This window comes from Diachasmimorpha longicaudata, chromosome 13 (genome assembly GCF_034640455.1).
Source record: "Diachasmimorpha longicaudata isolate KC_UGA_2023 chromosome 13, iyDiaLong2, whole genome shotgun sequence".
Classification (NCBI taxonomy): domain Eukaryota; kingdom Metazoa; phylum Arthropoda; class Insecta; order Hymenoptera; family Braconidae; genus Diachasmimorpha; species Diachasmimorpha longicaudata.
The window spans coordinates 3,901,050-3,919,719 of record NC_087237.1 but is presented as its reverse complement, the minus strand read 5'-3'; the positions used below and the strand labels follow the sequence as shown (position 1 = coordinate 3,919,719).

At 41.1% G+C, this 18,670-nt stretch overlaps 2 protein-coding genes across 6 annotated transcripts in view; one reads left to right on the top strand and one right to left on the bottom strand.

The window, feature by feature from the left end:
• Window positions 1-18,670, bottom strand: part of LOC135168415 (uncharacterized) — a 223,817-nt gene that overhangs the window by 2,803 nt on the left and 202,344 nt on the right. For all 4 annotated transcript variants that reach the window (XM_064132576.1, XM_064132575.1, XM_064132577.1 and 1 more), the window contains 2 exons: window positions 2,992-3,328; window positions 1,496-2,161 (listed from right to left, as the gene is read on the bottom strand). In XM_064132576.1, coding sequence (XP_063988646.1) covers window positions 1,496-2,161; window positions 2,992-3,328 — 1,003 coding nt within the window. The remainder of the gene's footprint in view (window positions 1-1,495; window positions 2,162-2,991; window positions 3,329-18,670) is intronic.
• LOC135168419 (autophagy-related protein 16-1) overlaps window positions 1-18,670 on the top strand; it is a 196,322-nt gene that overhangs the window by 14,035 nt on the left and 163,617 nt on the right. The window lies entirely within an intron of this gene.

Sequence of the window (18,670 nt, the reverse complement as noted above, 5' to 3'; positions counted from 1 at the left end):
TTAGTAACGGCGTCAAAATAGCAGATTTAGCTCCTCGCTGAGTTATTGCGATAATATCCAAGTTTATAAAGAAAGTCAGGAGACCGGTTTCATAGGGCAATTGATAACCGTAAAAAACATGCCTCAATTTTACTTCGAACCCGTTTATCATCAAGATAATTACCCCTAATGAACAATGATTCCGTGCTTGACTCGATTCTATCCGGGAATACTTCAAAGCATGATATCGGAATTTGCGAGATTCTAAGCCGTTAGGTGTAGCCTCGTATGGATAAAAAGTATATAATTGATAATCAGTTATGTTAAACAGTCTGAATTCCAATCTCAGGTTCATTTACTCTTGCGGTGATTAGCAGTGGCGTGATAAAGGTTAATTTGGCTAATTGTTGAATTATTTCAGTGATGTGAAGTTCGTAACAACAGTCAAATTACCTCTTTCAAAAGAAAATTGATAATCGTAACGAACAATTTTGCTTTGAAGCAGCTGGTAATTGCGATAATTATCTCTAATGAAAAATTATTATTTGAAAGCGACATGAGCATGTACGAGTTTGTCAGCCTTAAAATGAAATGTTAAACGAGTGCACTGCTGATAATCGCTGATTAGCAGCGGCGTCAGAGCAGCTAATTTGGCTAATCCTTGAGTTATTCCAATAATGTGAAGGTTTATAGTGAAGTCAAACTCAGTTTTCATGAAGTAATTGATAATCGTAAAAGAAGATGCTTCAATTCTGCTACGAAGCCGCTTATCATCGAGATAATTACCCCTAATGAACAATAATTCCATGCCCAGCTTGATTCTATTCAAGGAATACTCAAACGGTAACATCATAATCAGCGAGTTTTTTTAGTCGTTAGATGAAGTAAAGAAGGATGATATTGCCGATAATTACTTATGTGAAGCGTGAAAAATTCGGAATTTCAATCTAAAGTTCTGCTGCTTCTGCGGTGATCAGCATTAGCCTCGAAACAGCTGATTTCGTTAAATGCTGGGTTACGCCACTGATAGTCAAGTTTTATAGAAAAAAAATTCCTATCGAGAATTCTCTAATTTTGAAGCATATTTTCCCATTTCTCTACGAGATCATTACCCCTCATAATGAACAATGATTTCACGTCTGCTTTCTCGCAAAATATCTTGCAAAACAATTTCCGGATAATATGAAATTGAGCCTCACGATTACGAGAATTAATGACGGAAGTGCGTGATGGTTTAGTCCCCCTCGATTCTCAACTTCCTCACAACTACCCTGGAATTCAGTAAATATGACTTACATCATCGTGTATTCTTCATCATTAGCTTGGTTGAAACCTGCCCCACTAGTTTTCATTTACAATCAGGTATTCCCATAACACTCAAAATACCCAGGTATTCACTATGCTCATGCAAAAAAGTTAATTCCACCGATCATAAACTTTTAATATCCCGTGAAAAACGTGTCTAGCAAGTTGAGGAGGCAGCTGTTGGAGCAACTCATTGACAATGATAACTCACCTTTCCGGTATTACCAGACTTGTACAGTGGACCCATGATGAGATGATCAGTTGGACAGCCGTCGGAATCAATGAGAACAATTTCGTTCGAATCAATGCCATCCATGGCAACGAGTTCGCGTACAAATATTTCATAGGGACTGTTTGGATCAAGAATTTGGAATTTGAGAGCAAGAGGATCACCAACTTCAGCCGATGGCATACCCTCGTGTCCATCACGATCTGTTATTTTCATGGCAACGTTGGGTGAATCAACTATAGCTTCCTCGGAGAGAGCTGGAATTATGTCTCCTTGTACACCAAGGTCAACCTCATTCGTTACTGTCTTGTTGGTTAAATCGTATTGGCATGAAACAGCAAGGCCCAAATCTGAGCTCGTGACGATGGTGTCGTGATGCTGAATTACAACGTCGTTTAGGTATTTACCAAGTCCCTGTTGTTTGACATTACACTCCAAATCGTCGTACGCCATTTTCAGTTCAAACTCCAGGGCTCCTTTGATATCCTGAACACACGAGTTTGGTGAACCCTTGGCGTAAACCTTGCCATTAAACAGTTTACTGGTTTGTATTCTGGCCACCATGTCACCAGCTCGACAATCGATGGTTACATTGTAACATGAGCTCAGTTCATAAGTTGATGCCTGAGGTGCGTCTAAATACGGTTCCTGGTGGAGATAAATTATTCCATGAATTAATTACACTTGGAAATTAGTCTGTCGAAGATCAGGGGAGGGGCTCAGGATTGTTTTCGTAAGTGTTGGTTAATCCAGGGCGAAGTGCACCAATGGAATAGATTGAGGGAAAAAATTCGGGCAAAATGTTATAAACTATGACTTTTCTGATCAAAAATTTTTAGTTAAAATCTCTCTTTCTCCCTCTTTCTCTCTCTGTGGAGGCTTCGACAATGTTTGGACGTTCAACATTTATCTAGTATCGTTCTGGCAAAGTATTAGAGGAAGGGTTGTGAATTGTTTTGGTGAGTTCCGCGTAATCGTTGGTGATTTGGATCGACGTAATAGACTGAGAGAAAAATTTAGTCCTGGCGAAAAATTATACGTTGCTGTAGAGAGAAAGAATTGTTTTAGTGAGTGACGGGTAATCGTTGGCGACTTAGATGGAAGGAATAGACTGAGAGAAAAAAACAGTTCTGACGAAAAATTATACGTTCCTCTGAAGAGATCGGTTGGGTCAAACCGATTTTCTGAATCGATTTTTGGAAGCCCTGAATTTATTCTACAAAAGTGTCTCCCTTCGCCTTGGACTTTTTTTTGAAAATCCAGACAGTTTTAGGGGTTTGACATTAAATTATCAATTCACGTTTTGCTACTTTGTAATAAAAAAAATTCTGTGCCGAATGAAGGGAGGCGATTTGACAGTATTTTGGTCTTGAATACTGAGGAGGACATATTTAACTGTCAACCTGATATACATCCGTAATCAAGTCATCTGTTCTTGAGGAAGAATTTACAACTGAATGAGGCAAAAGTGTATTCACCTGAATGTCAGAAAGCGTTGCTCTTGAGTGATGACTCAGTCTGCATACCATATCGCCGGTGTCACCGTAGTCGTAGGAGTGACAACGGAACGGTGAATTCAGACAGAGTTCGCGGCACTCCTCAGACGTGGCAATGTCCTGATAGACAGAGTCGACTGTCTTCAGTATACGACCAGTGAGTTTTTTGAATTCACACAATTTCACGGGTTCGTCGACACAGTGATTCTCGAGAAAATCGAACTCCTTGGATATTTGGAAGGCGTTGGAACCGGCAATTGTCAGTCTGTCCATGTCCGATAGTTCGCATACTTTTGAGGCGTTTGCGTAGTTAGCGGATCTGGAAACAAAAAAAAATTGAAAAATTTATGCAATTATTGATTCAATCTGACTAAATATTTTTCCTCTGTGTACTACGCAAATGTTCGATGCCCCCTTCGCATAAACCCCCATAAATCCCATAAAAGTTGTCTCATCGCAGCCGTTGCCACCCCCCGAAAACTGATCACTGAATCACCACAAAAGGCGCAATGTCATGCATACATCATCTTCGCTGAGGCGCGATCAATCTTGTTGTCGTTAATTTATCGTTACGGAAGTTTTCCCAACGCCCGCCGGCGTAGTTACCACACAGGTGTAACGTACATACATCGAACATTACATACTCACACCAAACTACTAGTGCAATAAACTTTAAAGTTGAATGATTAACCGCGGGGTCTCCAACTCGGATAATCTCTTTACGACTATTTTTTTTTCTACTACCTATAATTATTATCATCAACTTTGTTTGCTTTACATTTTCATTAATCCTTCTCTACCTTCATCCGTACCACAGCACCACCTCTGCAACTTTTCTATCTAATTTTCTTTCACTCTTTATTCGCCGTGGAAAAATTTGTATATTGAATTTCCACCGAGTTACGGGCACAAACTACGTTTATTTATTTCTTTCCCGAGGGGCCGAATCACGGGAGGGGACGGGGGGAGGGCAGGGGGAAGGGTTGAGGATGGGGTACGAAATGCGTTTGAGTCATATTTTCTTATTTAAAAATCTTCTTTTTACCCAGCTACAGAAGGTGAATCGAGTTGACTTACCACGCGCAAATGGATGTTGACGCCTTTCGAATAAATTAAATTGAATTTACGAGGGTGGGAGGGGGAGAGGGCCAAATGGTGGTACAGACCCCTTTGAAGTACCCTCTTGACATTCGAAGACGAGAGTTCGAATTCGCTGGCTCTCCCCTCATCACCTCATTAACCAGAAAATGAACAGAGACAAACAAAGGAGACGTGAATGCTTTTACAATTTCATTTAGTGTCGGTTTATCAATAGCTGTTCATTTTATTTTGTTGGAATGGTTTTTATATGATGGTAAATAATACGTGAATATTATTTTCCATCTACGAGATCTATTTTTGAATGCAGAATCCACCATTGGTGCTTGCAAAAGTCTCAAATTGAAACTTAAAAATTTTTCAAGTCTCACGACAAGACTTAAAAATCTTACTTTACCCTTCCCCACTTCCATTGAAAGAAAATGAGCAGAGACAAACAAAAAGAGAAATAAATGCTCTTACAATTTCATTTAGCATCGGGTAATTAATGACTGCAGAAGGGCTTTTATTTGTTCTGCATGTCTTTATGTCTCCTCCACTGAGAGACGGCCCGGGGGAGAGGGGGATTGAAACAGGGAAGTACTTCCGCACAAGATTCTACTGTACCCACGATAAAGCCCTCTGATTTGCTCCCCCTCCCCCCCCCCCTGTCCCCTCTTCTTTTCTCTCATTCTTCTTTCACGGGACAAAAGATACCTCATTTCTTTCGTCTCTCTTTTTTCCAACAACATCTTTCTCTCTCTCAGGGCGAGGAGAACTTACAGTAAACCTCCAGGGAAATTTTAACCTCTCAAGCAGATGTTAAATGCGAAGTTAACTTCAGCATTGCGACCACCACTGTTAACCCCACCCTCTTACCTAAACCCCCTTTTCGTCCCACGCCATTTGCTCTATTATTTTTTATTTCGCGAATTCTTCTTGATTTATTTTATTTCATTTTTATATTCCTTGCACCTAGTACTATTGGCCCTTGTGTCTTTTTATTCCATCTACTTGAGCTATTTCCAACGGAATTGCCATGGGGCAGGGTGAGGGGCGAGGGGTGGGAAAGGGGGAGGAGAGGTTGAACAGAGAGAGAGAGGGAGAGGGAGAGAAAAAAAAATTGAGAATTGGAATGAGAGAATGGCGAAGGTATGGGTGAGGCACGAGGCAACCGCGAGGGTACAGTGGTGGATTGGAGGGGGTGGGAAGGGGGAGAGAAGCGATGGGAAAGAATTACAAGTCGTTCGCCCCGTTGCATCACGATGAATCTAAAATTATTCGTCTGTACCGAGTGAGCACACCGCTCACTCTCCTCTTCCTCTTTTTGTTTCTCTCTTCCTCTTTTGGTGATTTCACGTTTTCCATCACTCAGCTGGAACCAATACCACAATGGAGTTGTTGAATATACGTCTAGGTATTTCATCGTTCGGTCTCGGTTCAATCGGCTCTCCAACACACTCACACCCACTTTTTACTTCTCGCGTGAAAATTGTTGCTCGTCCAACAATTCCGCTATCCAAACTCCTCCGCAGAGATAAACTATTTGAGTGCTACAATGAGGGAGATATTAAATTCCACTCGAGGGATGGTAAAGGGTGTGAGGGGGAGGGAATTGAGTTTTTTTTTTCGGGCGACATTGTTTTTGGGGAGGGGGTGAGGTGAGGAAACGGTGGTGATTGAGGGTATTTTAATGGAGCGAGTGAAGTTGGTTCGAGAGGGAGTTGAGAGGTGGAAATTATTAAGTTCAGTAAAGGGAAAAATTTTATTGGGGTGCCTTTTGCTGAAAGCGGATGTTGTGCGCTTGAATTCATCGATCGACACTCGAATATTGGGGGGAGGGAAAAATTAGAGGAAAATAATGGAAAGGAATACGAAGGAACTCGCGAAATTCGCGATTTTTCGGTGATTCAGGGGAATTATTTTTGGAGATTTAGGTAGGGGTGAACCGCGAGTCGAAAGAGAATAATTACTTAATCTGGTATTTGAAGAATATAGTAAAGAAATGAATTTTCTGAGTGGTACAATGAAGGGGATATTAAATTTTCCCAGGGGATTGGAAAGGAAATGAGAGAAATGAAGTTTTTTCGGTGGGAAATTGTTTCATTAGATGTAGGGGATTGTGTGAGAAAATGACATTGATTAAGGGTGGTTTAATGAAGTGGGAAAGATGAAGTTGTTTCGATAGGAAGTTGGAAGTTAAATGAAAATTACGAAGTAGTGAAGAGCGGGTTTTTTTTTTGTTGAGAAACAGAATGACGCCGTAGGGACCTCGGTCGAGCTAACATAAGTTCCTCAAGCACTCGATTTCTAGTTTGAAACAAATTTGAAACTTTTGCAATTGTCGAAAATAGAGAATTTGGAAAATTTCAGGGAATTTTTTGACCGTAATTGCGCTGAAAAAAAAACCGTTGTGAAAAACTTCATGTTTCAAACTTCTAAAACTTCTCTTCTCAATTAGTAATCATTTAATTAACTATCAATTCTCCGTACATTAAAACGTAACGTAAATGATTATAGAAATTGTTCAGGGCATAGGTGATTCCCTGAATCAGTTACTCGGCTGGAAAATAACCTCTGGCTTTCGCGAGCCCAACGATAAATTCCGAGATTCCATAAAATCTGAAATCTCCATAAATTTCCCCTAATTTTTTTCCTCCCCTCTCATCAAATGCATGTTAAATAATCCCAACACCATCTGCATCACTCCCCAGAATCTTCAACAACACCATGTGAACCCAAAGAAACGAAAAAGCACTCCAAGTATGCAAGTGGAAACAGGTGCGAAGTGATCAGACATGCTTAAGTAGTAACGCAAGGTGTTTGTACAAACACCCTTTAATGAGAATAAAAACCCCTTGAAAATGTATATAGGAGTCACGTTATATCCTTTTACACGGTAGCACACGTGTGACTCCCCGATAAAATCCTATCTATATCTTACTCCTATCTAACTCGTAATTCCCGGCGAGAGTCACCATTCTCCCCTTACCCCACCCTCTAGCACTACCGCCACCAATGCAACATTATTACCACATGTGTACGACTATTAATACCCCCTCGGTATTCGCTAATTTGAAAATCCAAGAAAAATAATCCCATAAACAACTCTTAAAGCGTGAGAATTTCTTCATTAAACAACAGTTTACAAAATTAAATTTAATTCAATAGAGATAAAAGTCAAAAAAAAAATCTTACCACAAAGTAAATTGATAATCCCTCTCTCGCGAGTATTCTCACTATGTGGCTCAGCTGATGAGAATAATAACGATAAACGCAGAGACCGTACACAAATAAAACTGCCAGAGAGGGGGAAAAAAAAATAACTGGAAAAATTCGCTGAACACTAATTGCATTTCATGAGAATTTTTTTCGTCTTTTCCCTCTTCTTTCAATTTTTAAATATTTCTTTCTGCGTTTCCCTGGGGAACATCAGAAGAAAGAGGATGAGTACCCTCCCTTACCCCTTACCCCCACCCATCCCTCTATTCCTGTGCCTCGTTTTCAACGAATCCGCGCGCTCAGGCGGAACGCAATTAACGTTTGTCAGCAAAAACGCGGCGACATCACTGGCACGCCGAGGACACGGAGTAGACCGCGTTTAAACTTTCCTTATTACGAGGCTGGGTTGAAGGGGTCCTACGCGCTACTGACTTTAGTTATCCCACCAACCCTAAAACCCCTGGCCTATTCCAATGGAACAAATATTCACCGCCCACTCTCTCACAGCGACTTTGGCATTTCATCGTGTTTCGTAGTTTTCCCTGGTTGAATGCCGCTTGGTTGATTCATGATGGAATAATTTTCTTGAATGGGGCAAAATTGTGGTGGTGGAATCGTTTTATCAAAAGTGAGAAGGGTAGAGAGGATTTATGGAGATGGTATTTTCCAGATTTTTTTTTTTTGCGAAAGGGCGGAGGGGAGAGTGGAAGATGGAGCTTATGGGGTCAATCGGTTGAGGACGAGGGACACTAATTTTAGATTTTACGAATGCGAGAAGAAAGTTGAATTGTCCGGGAGAATATTGGGGTGACTTTACGGTTGTTAGATAAGTTTTGTTCTGTGTGTTGGGGTGGGAGGAGAGGCGGGGAGAATGAGATCGTGCAGAGGGGAATCGAAGAGCTTGAGACAGTTATCGATAGATCTAGTTTCGGGAATGTCCGGAAATCGGGGAGTTCAGGAGGAAAATATAGGAAAATATATTGCCTTTTCAATATTATTTATAAAATTCGGTATCATGATTTCCACTCTGTGAATTACGTATTCATAATCTCTAACAAAAATGATACCACATGGAGTCCAATCGCTGGCGTCCAGGGATATTAATAACTCAATTCAAATTTCGTCCTGAAATGTCCTCACGTCTCCAACTACCCCACTATCGCTCAGCTCAGGATGGAAGGAAAATTCTCTTCGAGGGACTGCTAGTCGGGTTAAAACGATAACCGAAGGATACGAGAGACTGAATTTATTTGTGTACAGAGCGACAGATTAATGTCCAATTATTTAAGCAGAAGGCACTTTGGCCACTGTGGTCCCTCTGGCTTGACAGTTTGGGGTTTAGTCAAACGTTGATTTACATATTCACGTGGTGAGAGGTTTGTGGTCTTGAGTCCCTTTAACCCCACCCATCTCTTCCACCCTAGCCCCTCTCACCCCCGCCATATCTTGAACGGTTAATACATATGCAAGAGATGACACTGTCAGCGCTCCCTAATCGACACAGGATTTTGCGCCGAAAATTAGTCAATTTGAGCGTTAACGAAGAGCTTGGGATATTGCTTCCATCTGGGAATATATGCGCCCTATCCCTTTGACCTCAAGGAAATATAACTCGGGAATGGTGGAATCCTCTAACCCCACCCCATACTCCAGCACACGGGGGAATGCGGCCAACATATTTTACCCTGGAGGATCACAGTTGGTCGAACCCAGGGGCCAGAGGCAATCCCAGTATTCTCGTCTGGGTCTCGTGGGTGCACACACCCAGGTAACGCTGGTATAAACCACTGAAATCCGGCAAACGGAACATGCGAACCGGAGATCCGGACTTTTCGCGCCAACCACTCTTGCCCGATTTTTTTTTTTTTTCATCTCTCGAGTGCTTTTTTTTTGGCTGAGTTTTAGCTCATTTTCTCAGGCTCAGGGAAGATGAGGCAATTTAACGCGATTTATTTTTATCTTAGTTGGGGTAAGAGCCAAATGTAATCATAGTTTTTTTTTCACGTGGCATATTTCCAATTCCACCATCTCGTTATGAAAATGTTTATGGAGGGGGCAGTGGGAGGTATTAATTAGGGGGAGTGATGGATGGGTTTTTGATGTGGGAAAAATAAGAGGTGTTTTGAATTGGGGGGTTGCTTTTCAGTAATGAGGGAGTAATTTAATATTTGGTGAATATTTTGGCTGAGTCGGAAAAATTTTGTGGGGGAAATTCCAAGAAAAATTCTTGTCCTAGCGGGATCTTCATTACTCTCGTAAGTTAAATTATCTTGAAGTCTTATAAATTTCCCGCTAAAATGCATACCAGGGAGTGGCAACTGTGCGTGGGAACCCCGAGTCCAACGGTTCGGATCTGGAAATCTCCAATTTTTGTCCAATTCAGATGATTCTTATGAAATTCTGGGAAAATTCGGGAAAATTATGATGTATTCGATTCCCCCATATCACCACGCGTGTATTCATCCCTCCGGTGATTGCTAATCTGTGGGGCCATCCCTACAGATTACTTCTACCCGCTTTTCCACTTCGGGCAAACCTCTGGAAAATTCTTCAAGCAAAAAAAAAACGTTAAAACCTGATTTAAAATTCAAAAGAGACATGAATATCCCGCAGTCAGCGTAATACGTGTACGTACAAACAACAATGGATACCGTTTTCGTACCTAACGTGGAGACCACCGTTGCACTGGCTAATGCTCGTTATCTCGACGTGTCGACTATCTAATGGTTTGGCTTAATGGCCGAGGCAACGATATATTATATCGTCCAGCATTTCTACCCAACGCCCTCTCGTCTCCTAACTGATCGTTCCAACGAATTCGTTTGCATTATTCTCAGATTTTACTTGACCTCAATTTTTTATTTCTCATTTGAATTTTATGTAAAACCGAGTGAAGGCATAAATGTTATCACAATAAAAGAAAATCATTCGTTGAACATTTTCTCGTATCGCTCCAACCGCTCACATCATTTTCAAATCGCCCTCCAGGATAACAACGTTTGATATGAATTATGAAATTATGATTATTGAAAATTTTATCATGCAAATCGCACTGCTACGGACTGCGAAGAAGAATAGTCTGTGTAGAACAGAATTTATCTACTTCGAGTGACCCTATAACCACGAAATCAAAATAGTTTCATTATGGGAACCTGAACGGTTCAGAATCATTTATCTCATTAATTTTCCGCGGTGAATTATAGTGCCATAAAACAAATACAATGAGCCCACGTGCACATGAATCAATCACAAGTGAATTTATGGCCACCGCTAGATCCACCTCCAACAGAAAAAATGTTGAATAATCGAAACCTAAACGAGTCAACATGATATGCATCACAATTCTCGTTCATGGCTAGTGGTTCCATCTCATCGTAGGCAAATTCCATTACGGAGACCTCAATCACTCAGGCACAAGTGCAAAAATATCGACCACGAAAAATACGTACGTCAGTGGTGTTCACTCGTAAAAATAAAAATGAATGAAAAACGGGTCTGATTCCCTGGCCACTATTTCCAACGCCTCCAACTACCCATATAGTACCACTGGGGTGTTTGTGGCAATAACGTCGTTCCCAACTTCCTCTGTGAAATACGAAATTGTCGGAATCGATAGTAATTCTCCCCTGGATATTTCTTTTTTCTTCGTTAACAAATGCATTCTCGGGGTGCTGTAAAATATCCGCATAAATCAGTCAAGCCAAAAGGGATGGAAAAATAAATGAATGTGGACAGAGAGTAAAAATTTATTGACATCACCAAGTGCCCTCTTGACCAATGTACATCCAATTGCTTTGCGATTGTACATTTTATTCATGTATTTTCTATCGATTTCTATCGTACACCATTTATGTTATGATGTGAACATTACATTTTCCATACTTCATTCTTGCTATCCCTTTGTGCATTTCATGTTCGCGGTATTTTCAGTGGGCAATGGGGAGGGATAAGTGAGGAAGGGAATATTCAACAGCATCAGCTCAACTGTCTGGCAAATGTTAAAAATAACGAACGATCGTAAAAATTGGGAAGTTGAGGGGAAATTTTTTTTTCGGTTCGACAGCATTCGTGTAACATTGTGCTTACGGCTGCAGATAAAAATATAGGTCCATTTGGAGCCAGTGAAAAGTGCTGGTTAATATGATTTTTTTATGCTTTGTGGAAGTGATGGAGCTTTTTCACCTGCGTTTCACGTGAGAATGTTTGAAATATGAATGAAGTGAAAAGGAGTGGGAATAATTGAAAATGTATCCAACTATTTAACATGTAGAATAATTTACAATTAATGAAATATCGATGAACAAATGATAAATGTTGTCGAAATGGAAGAGTACTCATTAAAAAATTATTTGACCGCAGATATAAATACGCATAATTGTTGCAAAAAATTTTAAGTCAACAAAAAGTCTCTACATCATAAAATAGCAAATATTTTCAAGATGGAAGAACATAATTATAAGTCAGGTTAATCGTAGTCGCTAAACCATTAGAAATTCTAAACATTCCGATCTTTTTGACAGCTCAAAACAACAGTGTTGTAAATTACAATATAGCCATGAGAAGGGAATTCTAAAAAGTCTCTAACCCTTTATTTTCCTTTCTGTTTCAGGTAAGTGAGCAGCCACGCAACTTAATTACGTCACAACGCCCCTATTATCCGCGTATAATAGCCACATAACAAGATTCCTAAAAAAATTAAATTAAAAAACATTTAACAACACCTCGACTTTTCGCAAACCGAGGAAAATAAATTAAAAAAATACTCTCCACACGCTAGAGCTCCGGTTGACTAAAAACTTTGCCCCGACGATTGCTTGTCGAGTGGCTGGAGGTTGTGAAAAACTGCATGGATCAATTACGAAACTTGTACTGAGTCATGAGGTGACTATAACCTTTTTCTTTTTTTTTTGTGGTTAATTTTGTTGCCACCGTAACATCACATCCAGTAGACTACACTGTGGGATCTTTTTTCCCTACAACGAATGAATAGTTCACCAACTATTCAACCCTCCTCAACCCCTTTTTTTCACCGAGTCGATTCTTTTTCTTTTTTATCACTGGGCGGAATGCGATGATGTGGCATTAAGGATATCCAAGGGGAATGGTGCGTGTGAGGGACTTGTTTAACAAAAAATTAAATTGTTGAGATTTTTTCCTGGAGATTTATGAAGTTTGGGGAGCGTGATTTTGCGGATAATTTTATCACACGAATTCAACTTCCAATTCGCTGAATTTTTTCATTAACCTTTTATAATTATATGAGAAAATTCATTGAGAGTAAGGATTTCGGTTCAATTATTTCTTTCACGTTAATAAAATATTTCACGCGATGATTAAATGACAGAGAACCCCTTTGATCAACTGCCAGTATCGCTTAATTACCTCCCCTTAATTATGAAAAACTCAAATTCAGTTATGAATGTACTAATGAACTGATCAAAATGATGAACCAATTATTGGATCTATTTATCTTCTCTCTAAACCCCTCATTAAACTTTTAATCAACAGACAGAAGTGCGCATCACAAAAATTACTAAAATACCTCATAAATTCTCTACCAAATATTTCTCCCTGTCTTTTAGGGGCGTAAATAATTCTGAAACAATATGAATGTACCTATTACATCATTGACAGTACTAGTTGGCATTGATTTGCACATATCTATTCGTAAACCAACAGATTATTCATCACTGGAAAACCAGGTCGGCCGGTCGTGTGGTTATAAAAGCGAAAAAGGGTTGGAAAATACACTTTCGTGTGAATTAAACCGTTTTCCGTTGCACATGATGGGTATAACCTGGGGCAAAAAAAAAGTGTGTACAGAATTGCAAACATGCATGTTGGTAAACTTGAGCTTTTTGAATGTTCATAAAAGTACGTACTCAGGGGCTGCGGTAGGGGGGCGGGGGTAGGTGGGTTAGAGGTGGATAATGCGAGGGGGTGATAACTTGACGGGTGGGTATGGGGTGGAACTGGTGCTCGAATTCTTTTCAACGAGTTAACACAAAACGTGTACTGGAATATAGCTGTAGATCTGGATATCTGGAGAGGGGAAAAAAAGGGGTTTGGGGTAGTGAAACGTGAGAAACAGTTTGCCAACTCGTTGGAGGTAAATTCGAACTCCCGATGTGGGGGAGAATTGTAACGGAGAGTTCTCAAAAGCCCTCTCCATTCTTTCTCATTTCGAAACTTGCCAAAATATTTGGGAGTGAGTATTCATCGGGTTTTTTTTTTTCATGAGGTTGAATGGAAGTTCGAGGGGTTAGTGGTGTTTTTGGGAGATGAATTGACGAATTGATTTCTATTGAAGGAGAGATTTGTGGAGTGAAAATTGGGGAGAATTTCTTTTCGTCCGTTTCGGTTTTGTTCGGAAGTATTGAATGATTAAAGGGGATTGTATAAGTTACAGAATAATCTCACTATTCTACATGACTACGTGTCAAGTCCTTGACACAAAAAACATATCAGGTATCTCCAACTATTTCCCTCCCTCCCAAAAATCCTGCCAAACCCCGTTCCTTCGTTGCCTGCCCCCCCGGAGCCAGCAGCCGGCTTAATAATCCAAGAATAATACTACCCACATTTCTTACCCCTCCCCCTGCCTTTCCCCATTCAAATGATTAACCGAAACCTTCGTGTTTACCACCAGGGAGTGTATTTTTAAACTCCCCCATTTATTTTTCCAAGTAAACTTATTAGTTACCAGTGAAACATTCTGGGGTAGTAAAGCACCGTCTAAGCAAAACGTGAGCTTCTCCCCCATTTTACCCCTTCCCCTGGTCTACTTCAACAATTACCACACATACAAAACTCCACCGAGCTTCAAGTTGTTGTATTTCCGTGCAAGCTAATTGCCCTGAGAGCGCCGTTAGTCGTCCGCTCGCGGGTGAGAAGGATTATGTGAGAGCCAAGACACAGTAGTGCACTGAATGCCGTTAATTTTGCGGTACATAAAACCGTCATTTAATTTCTATACGAATTCCCAGTCCCCCTGGGCTCCCCCTTCTGCTGGGCAAAACTATTCAAATGAAAAAATATATTATTTCTACCCAAGTTTCCGTGAAATGGTCATCATAAAGCTGAAATGCAGAAATTATGGCATTCCTCAGTAACGCATGGATTGTTTATGACTGTCTCGTGGTTGGAGACATCTCCAGTGGTTGTGGTTGAAGATTGGATGGAAGATTTTATTAACATATTACATTTAACCCCGGGGATACGGGTACAGATGATTTCAAGCGTGAAATGTGGAAATAAATCTTGTTGATTGGTGTCTTCATTACTTTGGTTGTCCCGATGGTACAGGTGGAATTATCTGGTTTGGGGCAGTGTCATCCCTTCTGTTTAATTTACCAAAAATATATTTTTCATTTATTCAGCCGCTCCAGATAGATGTGGAGTGGATAGTTCAACGGAAGAATGTGAAAAAGCTATTTCTGTAGGTGGAAATTGCGTTTGACAGGAAATTTAGTAGTGAAGCGGTAAAACAGTTCAAGTCCATTCCGCCCAGACGTCGATTTTCGACGAATATCTTGGAATTTAAGGAAATAGAGGAGTTTCTCTGGGAACCTTTTTTGTAGAGCAAAGTGAGAGCTGCAAAAGAGTTTATGACGCAAATTCCGCTATCTCCCTTCGATTCGGATATATTTCTAAAAAAACTCAGCCGGCATAAACCGTTTTACCGCTTCGGTACTGAATAGTATCAAATGTTGAGAACGCTGATGGATTGGATGATTGGAGGGGGCCATTTTGAGAATGGCTATCTTCAGGGAAAAAGTCCGACTCCTCTTCCAGATAATCAGTACTCAAAAAAATTATTTATTCCCCGTAACCAAATAATTTCATTGTTCTCCGTCTAAAAACTTGAATGAAGTGAAACTGTCCGTTCACAGGAAAACAAAAAATGTAAAATAGCGTAAAATAAAATTAGTCCCCGATAAGTCACCCCCGGACACTTTTCTCACCGTTAAATCATCGCTAAACCATCTGTCTCCCGTCCAATATAACCATGAAACAACAGCCTGATCACCGAATGACCCCCCAATGCCATCTGCCTATCGAATCCTCCATAAATAATCCCTAATTATCCAAGTCGACTCCAAAAAAGACCAGACCATTTCGTTTTACGACATAACTGCGTCATTGAGCCCCGCAGGATCATCTCCACATTACCCAGGATTCACTCACTCCTCTTCGCGGCCCCTCTCTCACCACCTCTCATTCCCCCCCATTCCCCCACCAACCCCATAGTCCCATCATGCCCTTCAGAAAGAGGTGATCAGTCTTACGTGCTCTTTTCATTCTCCTGTATCCATGTTATATACGTGTATCGCTACAAGCACCTACTTAGGATCCAACTGGCTCATTCCCTTCTCCCCCCCCTCCCTCCCCCTCAATCTTTCCGTCATTCTCTCCTTTTCTCTTTAGTTGCTCCGGCGATATCGCTGAACCATGGTAATTTAGCGCAGTCGTTCTTACACCGCTCTGTGTAATACCTGAGACTCCTACCAGAGGAGTAATACGATCGTATACGACCCATGATGGGTAAAGGGATGAAGGAAAGAGGAACGGGAAGGTGGAGGTGGAGGAATAATGCAAATAGTACTTCTCTCTGTGTATGTGCCCGCACTTGGGTACTTGGAAACAAAGTTGAGTCACGTACGTTCATCACGGGATCTGATATAAACCCTGGACGGAGCCGCGACGTTTAGAGTCTCGGTTTATAAGTTTTTTCTTATGGGGAATGAGGGGGATGGTGCGTTAAAATGTAACCATTGACACGGGGGTTGATGTTTTGGGGTCCTGTACGGGGGTTGGTGGTTGGTGTTCTGAGATTGTGGAAATTGGGAGGCAGATGAGGGGAGTTGATGACGATGAGGGAGGAATAATATGGGGTTTTTAGTTTATTTATTTTGTTTTTTTTTTAAGGTCATTTTTACTGGTCGAGGGCGGAGGGCTCAGCCGAGTATTTAGTTTATTTTATGGGATATTAATTTTTTAAGTTTTTGGGGGGAGAATTATGTCGCTCGGGTTCACAGCATCTGCCGAATATTTTCCCCTCTCTGTCTAGTAACCCCACCTCTTTAACAGATGAATTTATCACATTGATCTTCTCGCCTCCCTCTTCCATCTTGAAAACACCGGAAAATCCCTCCGTTAAATATTTCCGAATGCAGGGATTTTTTGGCGCCGTTGGGCAATACTTCTCCGTATAATTCACCCTCCCGGTATTCCACCCTCCCTCCCCTTAACTTGGCAGAGTTTCAAGTGTACGAACAATGAATTTCGCACTTATAATTGGATGTGCCGTTGTCGCGGACAGTGCTCTTAATGTTAAGTGCCCCTCTGGGCGCAACTCGAGAGAAGGGGTAAAAACCCCGGTAACCCCCTTCCTCCCTCACTTCATCCCATCCTTTCCCAGCCACTTCCGCAGCCAACTAGCACTCCAACTACATACATTTTCGCCACTTCCCTTTCCGAAGTTTCCGTTATTTTTCTCAGTTCTCCAAAAAAAAAGTCCACACCAAAAACGAAACAAAAGACCCCTTGTTTATTTATGTTTACGTATTTTTACCCCTCCCCCTTCGGGCTTGTACTTGCACTACACACACGCATTTGACTGGAAATGTCTCAAGCTGTTTCGATATATCGCGTTGAGATAAAATACGCTACGTGTGATCGGATTTTCGTAGATTTTTATTTCTTCAAAATGTTTTGACTAATTTTTTCTAATATTTCGGGGGTCAAGCGGTTCCTTGACCCCCAAAGTATGCAGTAAAAATTGGGCACCCCACAAATGTGAACAATTATTGCGAACAATTAAATTAATAAAATTTTCGTAAAAATGAATAATCGATAAAAATTCCAAGACTCTTCCCATAAAACTTCCGGACTAATAGTCTAACAGTGAATTCCCTCTGCGCATACTTCGCATCGCAATAATTCTCGTAAATATTCGTGTCCATCACAACGTAACCGCATGCCTGTATTTCAAACATGAATTAAGACGTCCAGGCACCTGTCCGTCTGAAATTCCACTGAATTATCTTTTTATTGAGATGTTTTTTACTGTCTACAGAATGCTCACAAAAACTATCCGCAATTCACACATTCCATTTGTCCCTGCAATTTCCACTTTCACAACAAATGCAATATTTTCATACCACCAACAATTTCATTTGCGTTAATGATTGTGTCTCCTAGCCACCCACGATCGTCAATTCCTCTTCCCTCTGACTCTCCAAACTCTTGAGAGATTTCTATCGCGTGATTGAAAACGGCAACTGACGGAGTACCGGTGCAGCATAAAAGCCGTCGGTCGCGGCTTCGAATCTTCCATTTGCGTTTTTCCTCTATTTAAATTTTTTTTCTCATTTTTTTTCCTCTTTCCCTCTCTCTACCCTCACCGGTATATTTCCTGGGTCCCAGGGCCGGTCTTGTGTCCGCTCACGTATCACCTTGCCACACGTAGTCTCCCCCATGGGTTCGCTCGCATGAATCTCGCTGCTTTAAATCTCATCCCATACACATGTACGATTACTAATGCCCCCTCGCCTGCACTCACCCACCAATCCCCCGACCGCGTGTCGTGGTTGGGCCAACAGTGTTGGCTGGCGGGCGGGGTTGTGCTGGCACGCATCGGTACAAGAGATTGCCTGTGCAGCGTGTGGCGCACCAGCGTGGCCAAAGAAATGCCGGTGTATGCTGATCATTAGAAAATACTGGGGGAAGCTCATTATAATGCCATACCAACTGTACATACGTCGGTATTTGATGAGCTGGGTGGAAGGGGGAGGGAGAGGGATGGTAGAGGGAGAGACTGCGGTTTATGGGGGTTTTAATTGATTATGCTACGCTGCTCTGGTCAGGAATGCTTTTGATATCTAATGGAGATGATTTATCTGATGAATTCGGCTTTTTATTTCATAAGGGCGTCTGTCTACCGCGTGAGAGGAGGGGACAGGGGGCGAAGGATACTCAAGGGCTTGAAACATTTTTTATCTACAAGATGGATTCTAGAGTGATCGTTGGTAAATGAGATCTAAACGTTCGGTAATGTTAAGGGATGCGGACGGGAGGTGGAGGATTGAGAGAAGAAGTTGGTTGATGGACGGAGATAAATTTTTGGGGACTATTTAATTGCGTCGTTAATTAGCCTTCCAAAATTTTTAAGGATTATTTACATGTAACCATCTTGCCGGCATGCTCAACCCTTACTCGAGAACCTTTTAATTTTTCTCCCAGTCCGTTCAACCCAATAATTATAAATTTACGACTCATCGGGGCCACGATACATCCAAAACCATTAAAGACCTTCACATAAATATTTCCATAATTTTCCTGAAAAAACATTCCACATAAT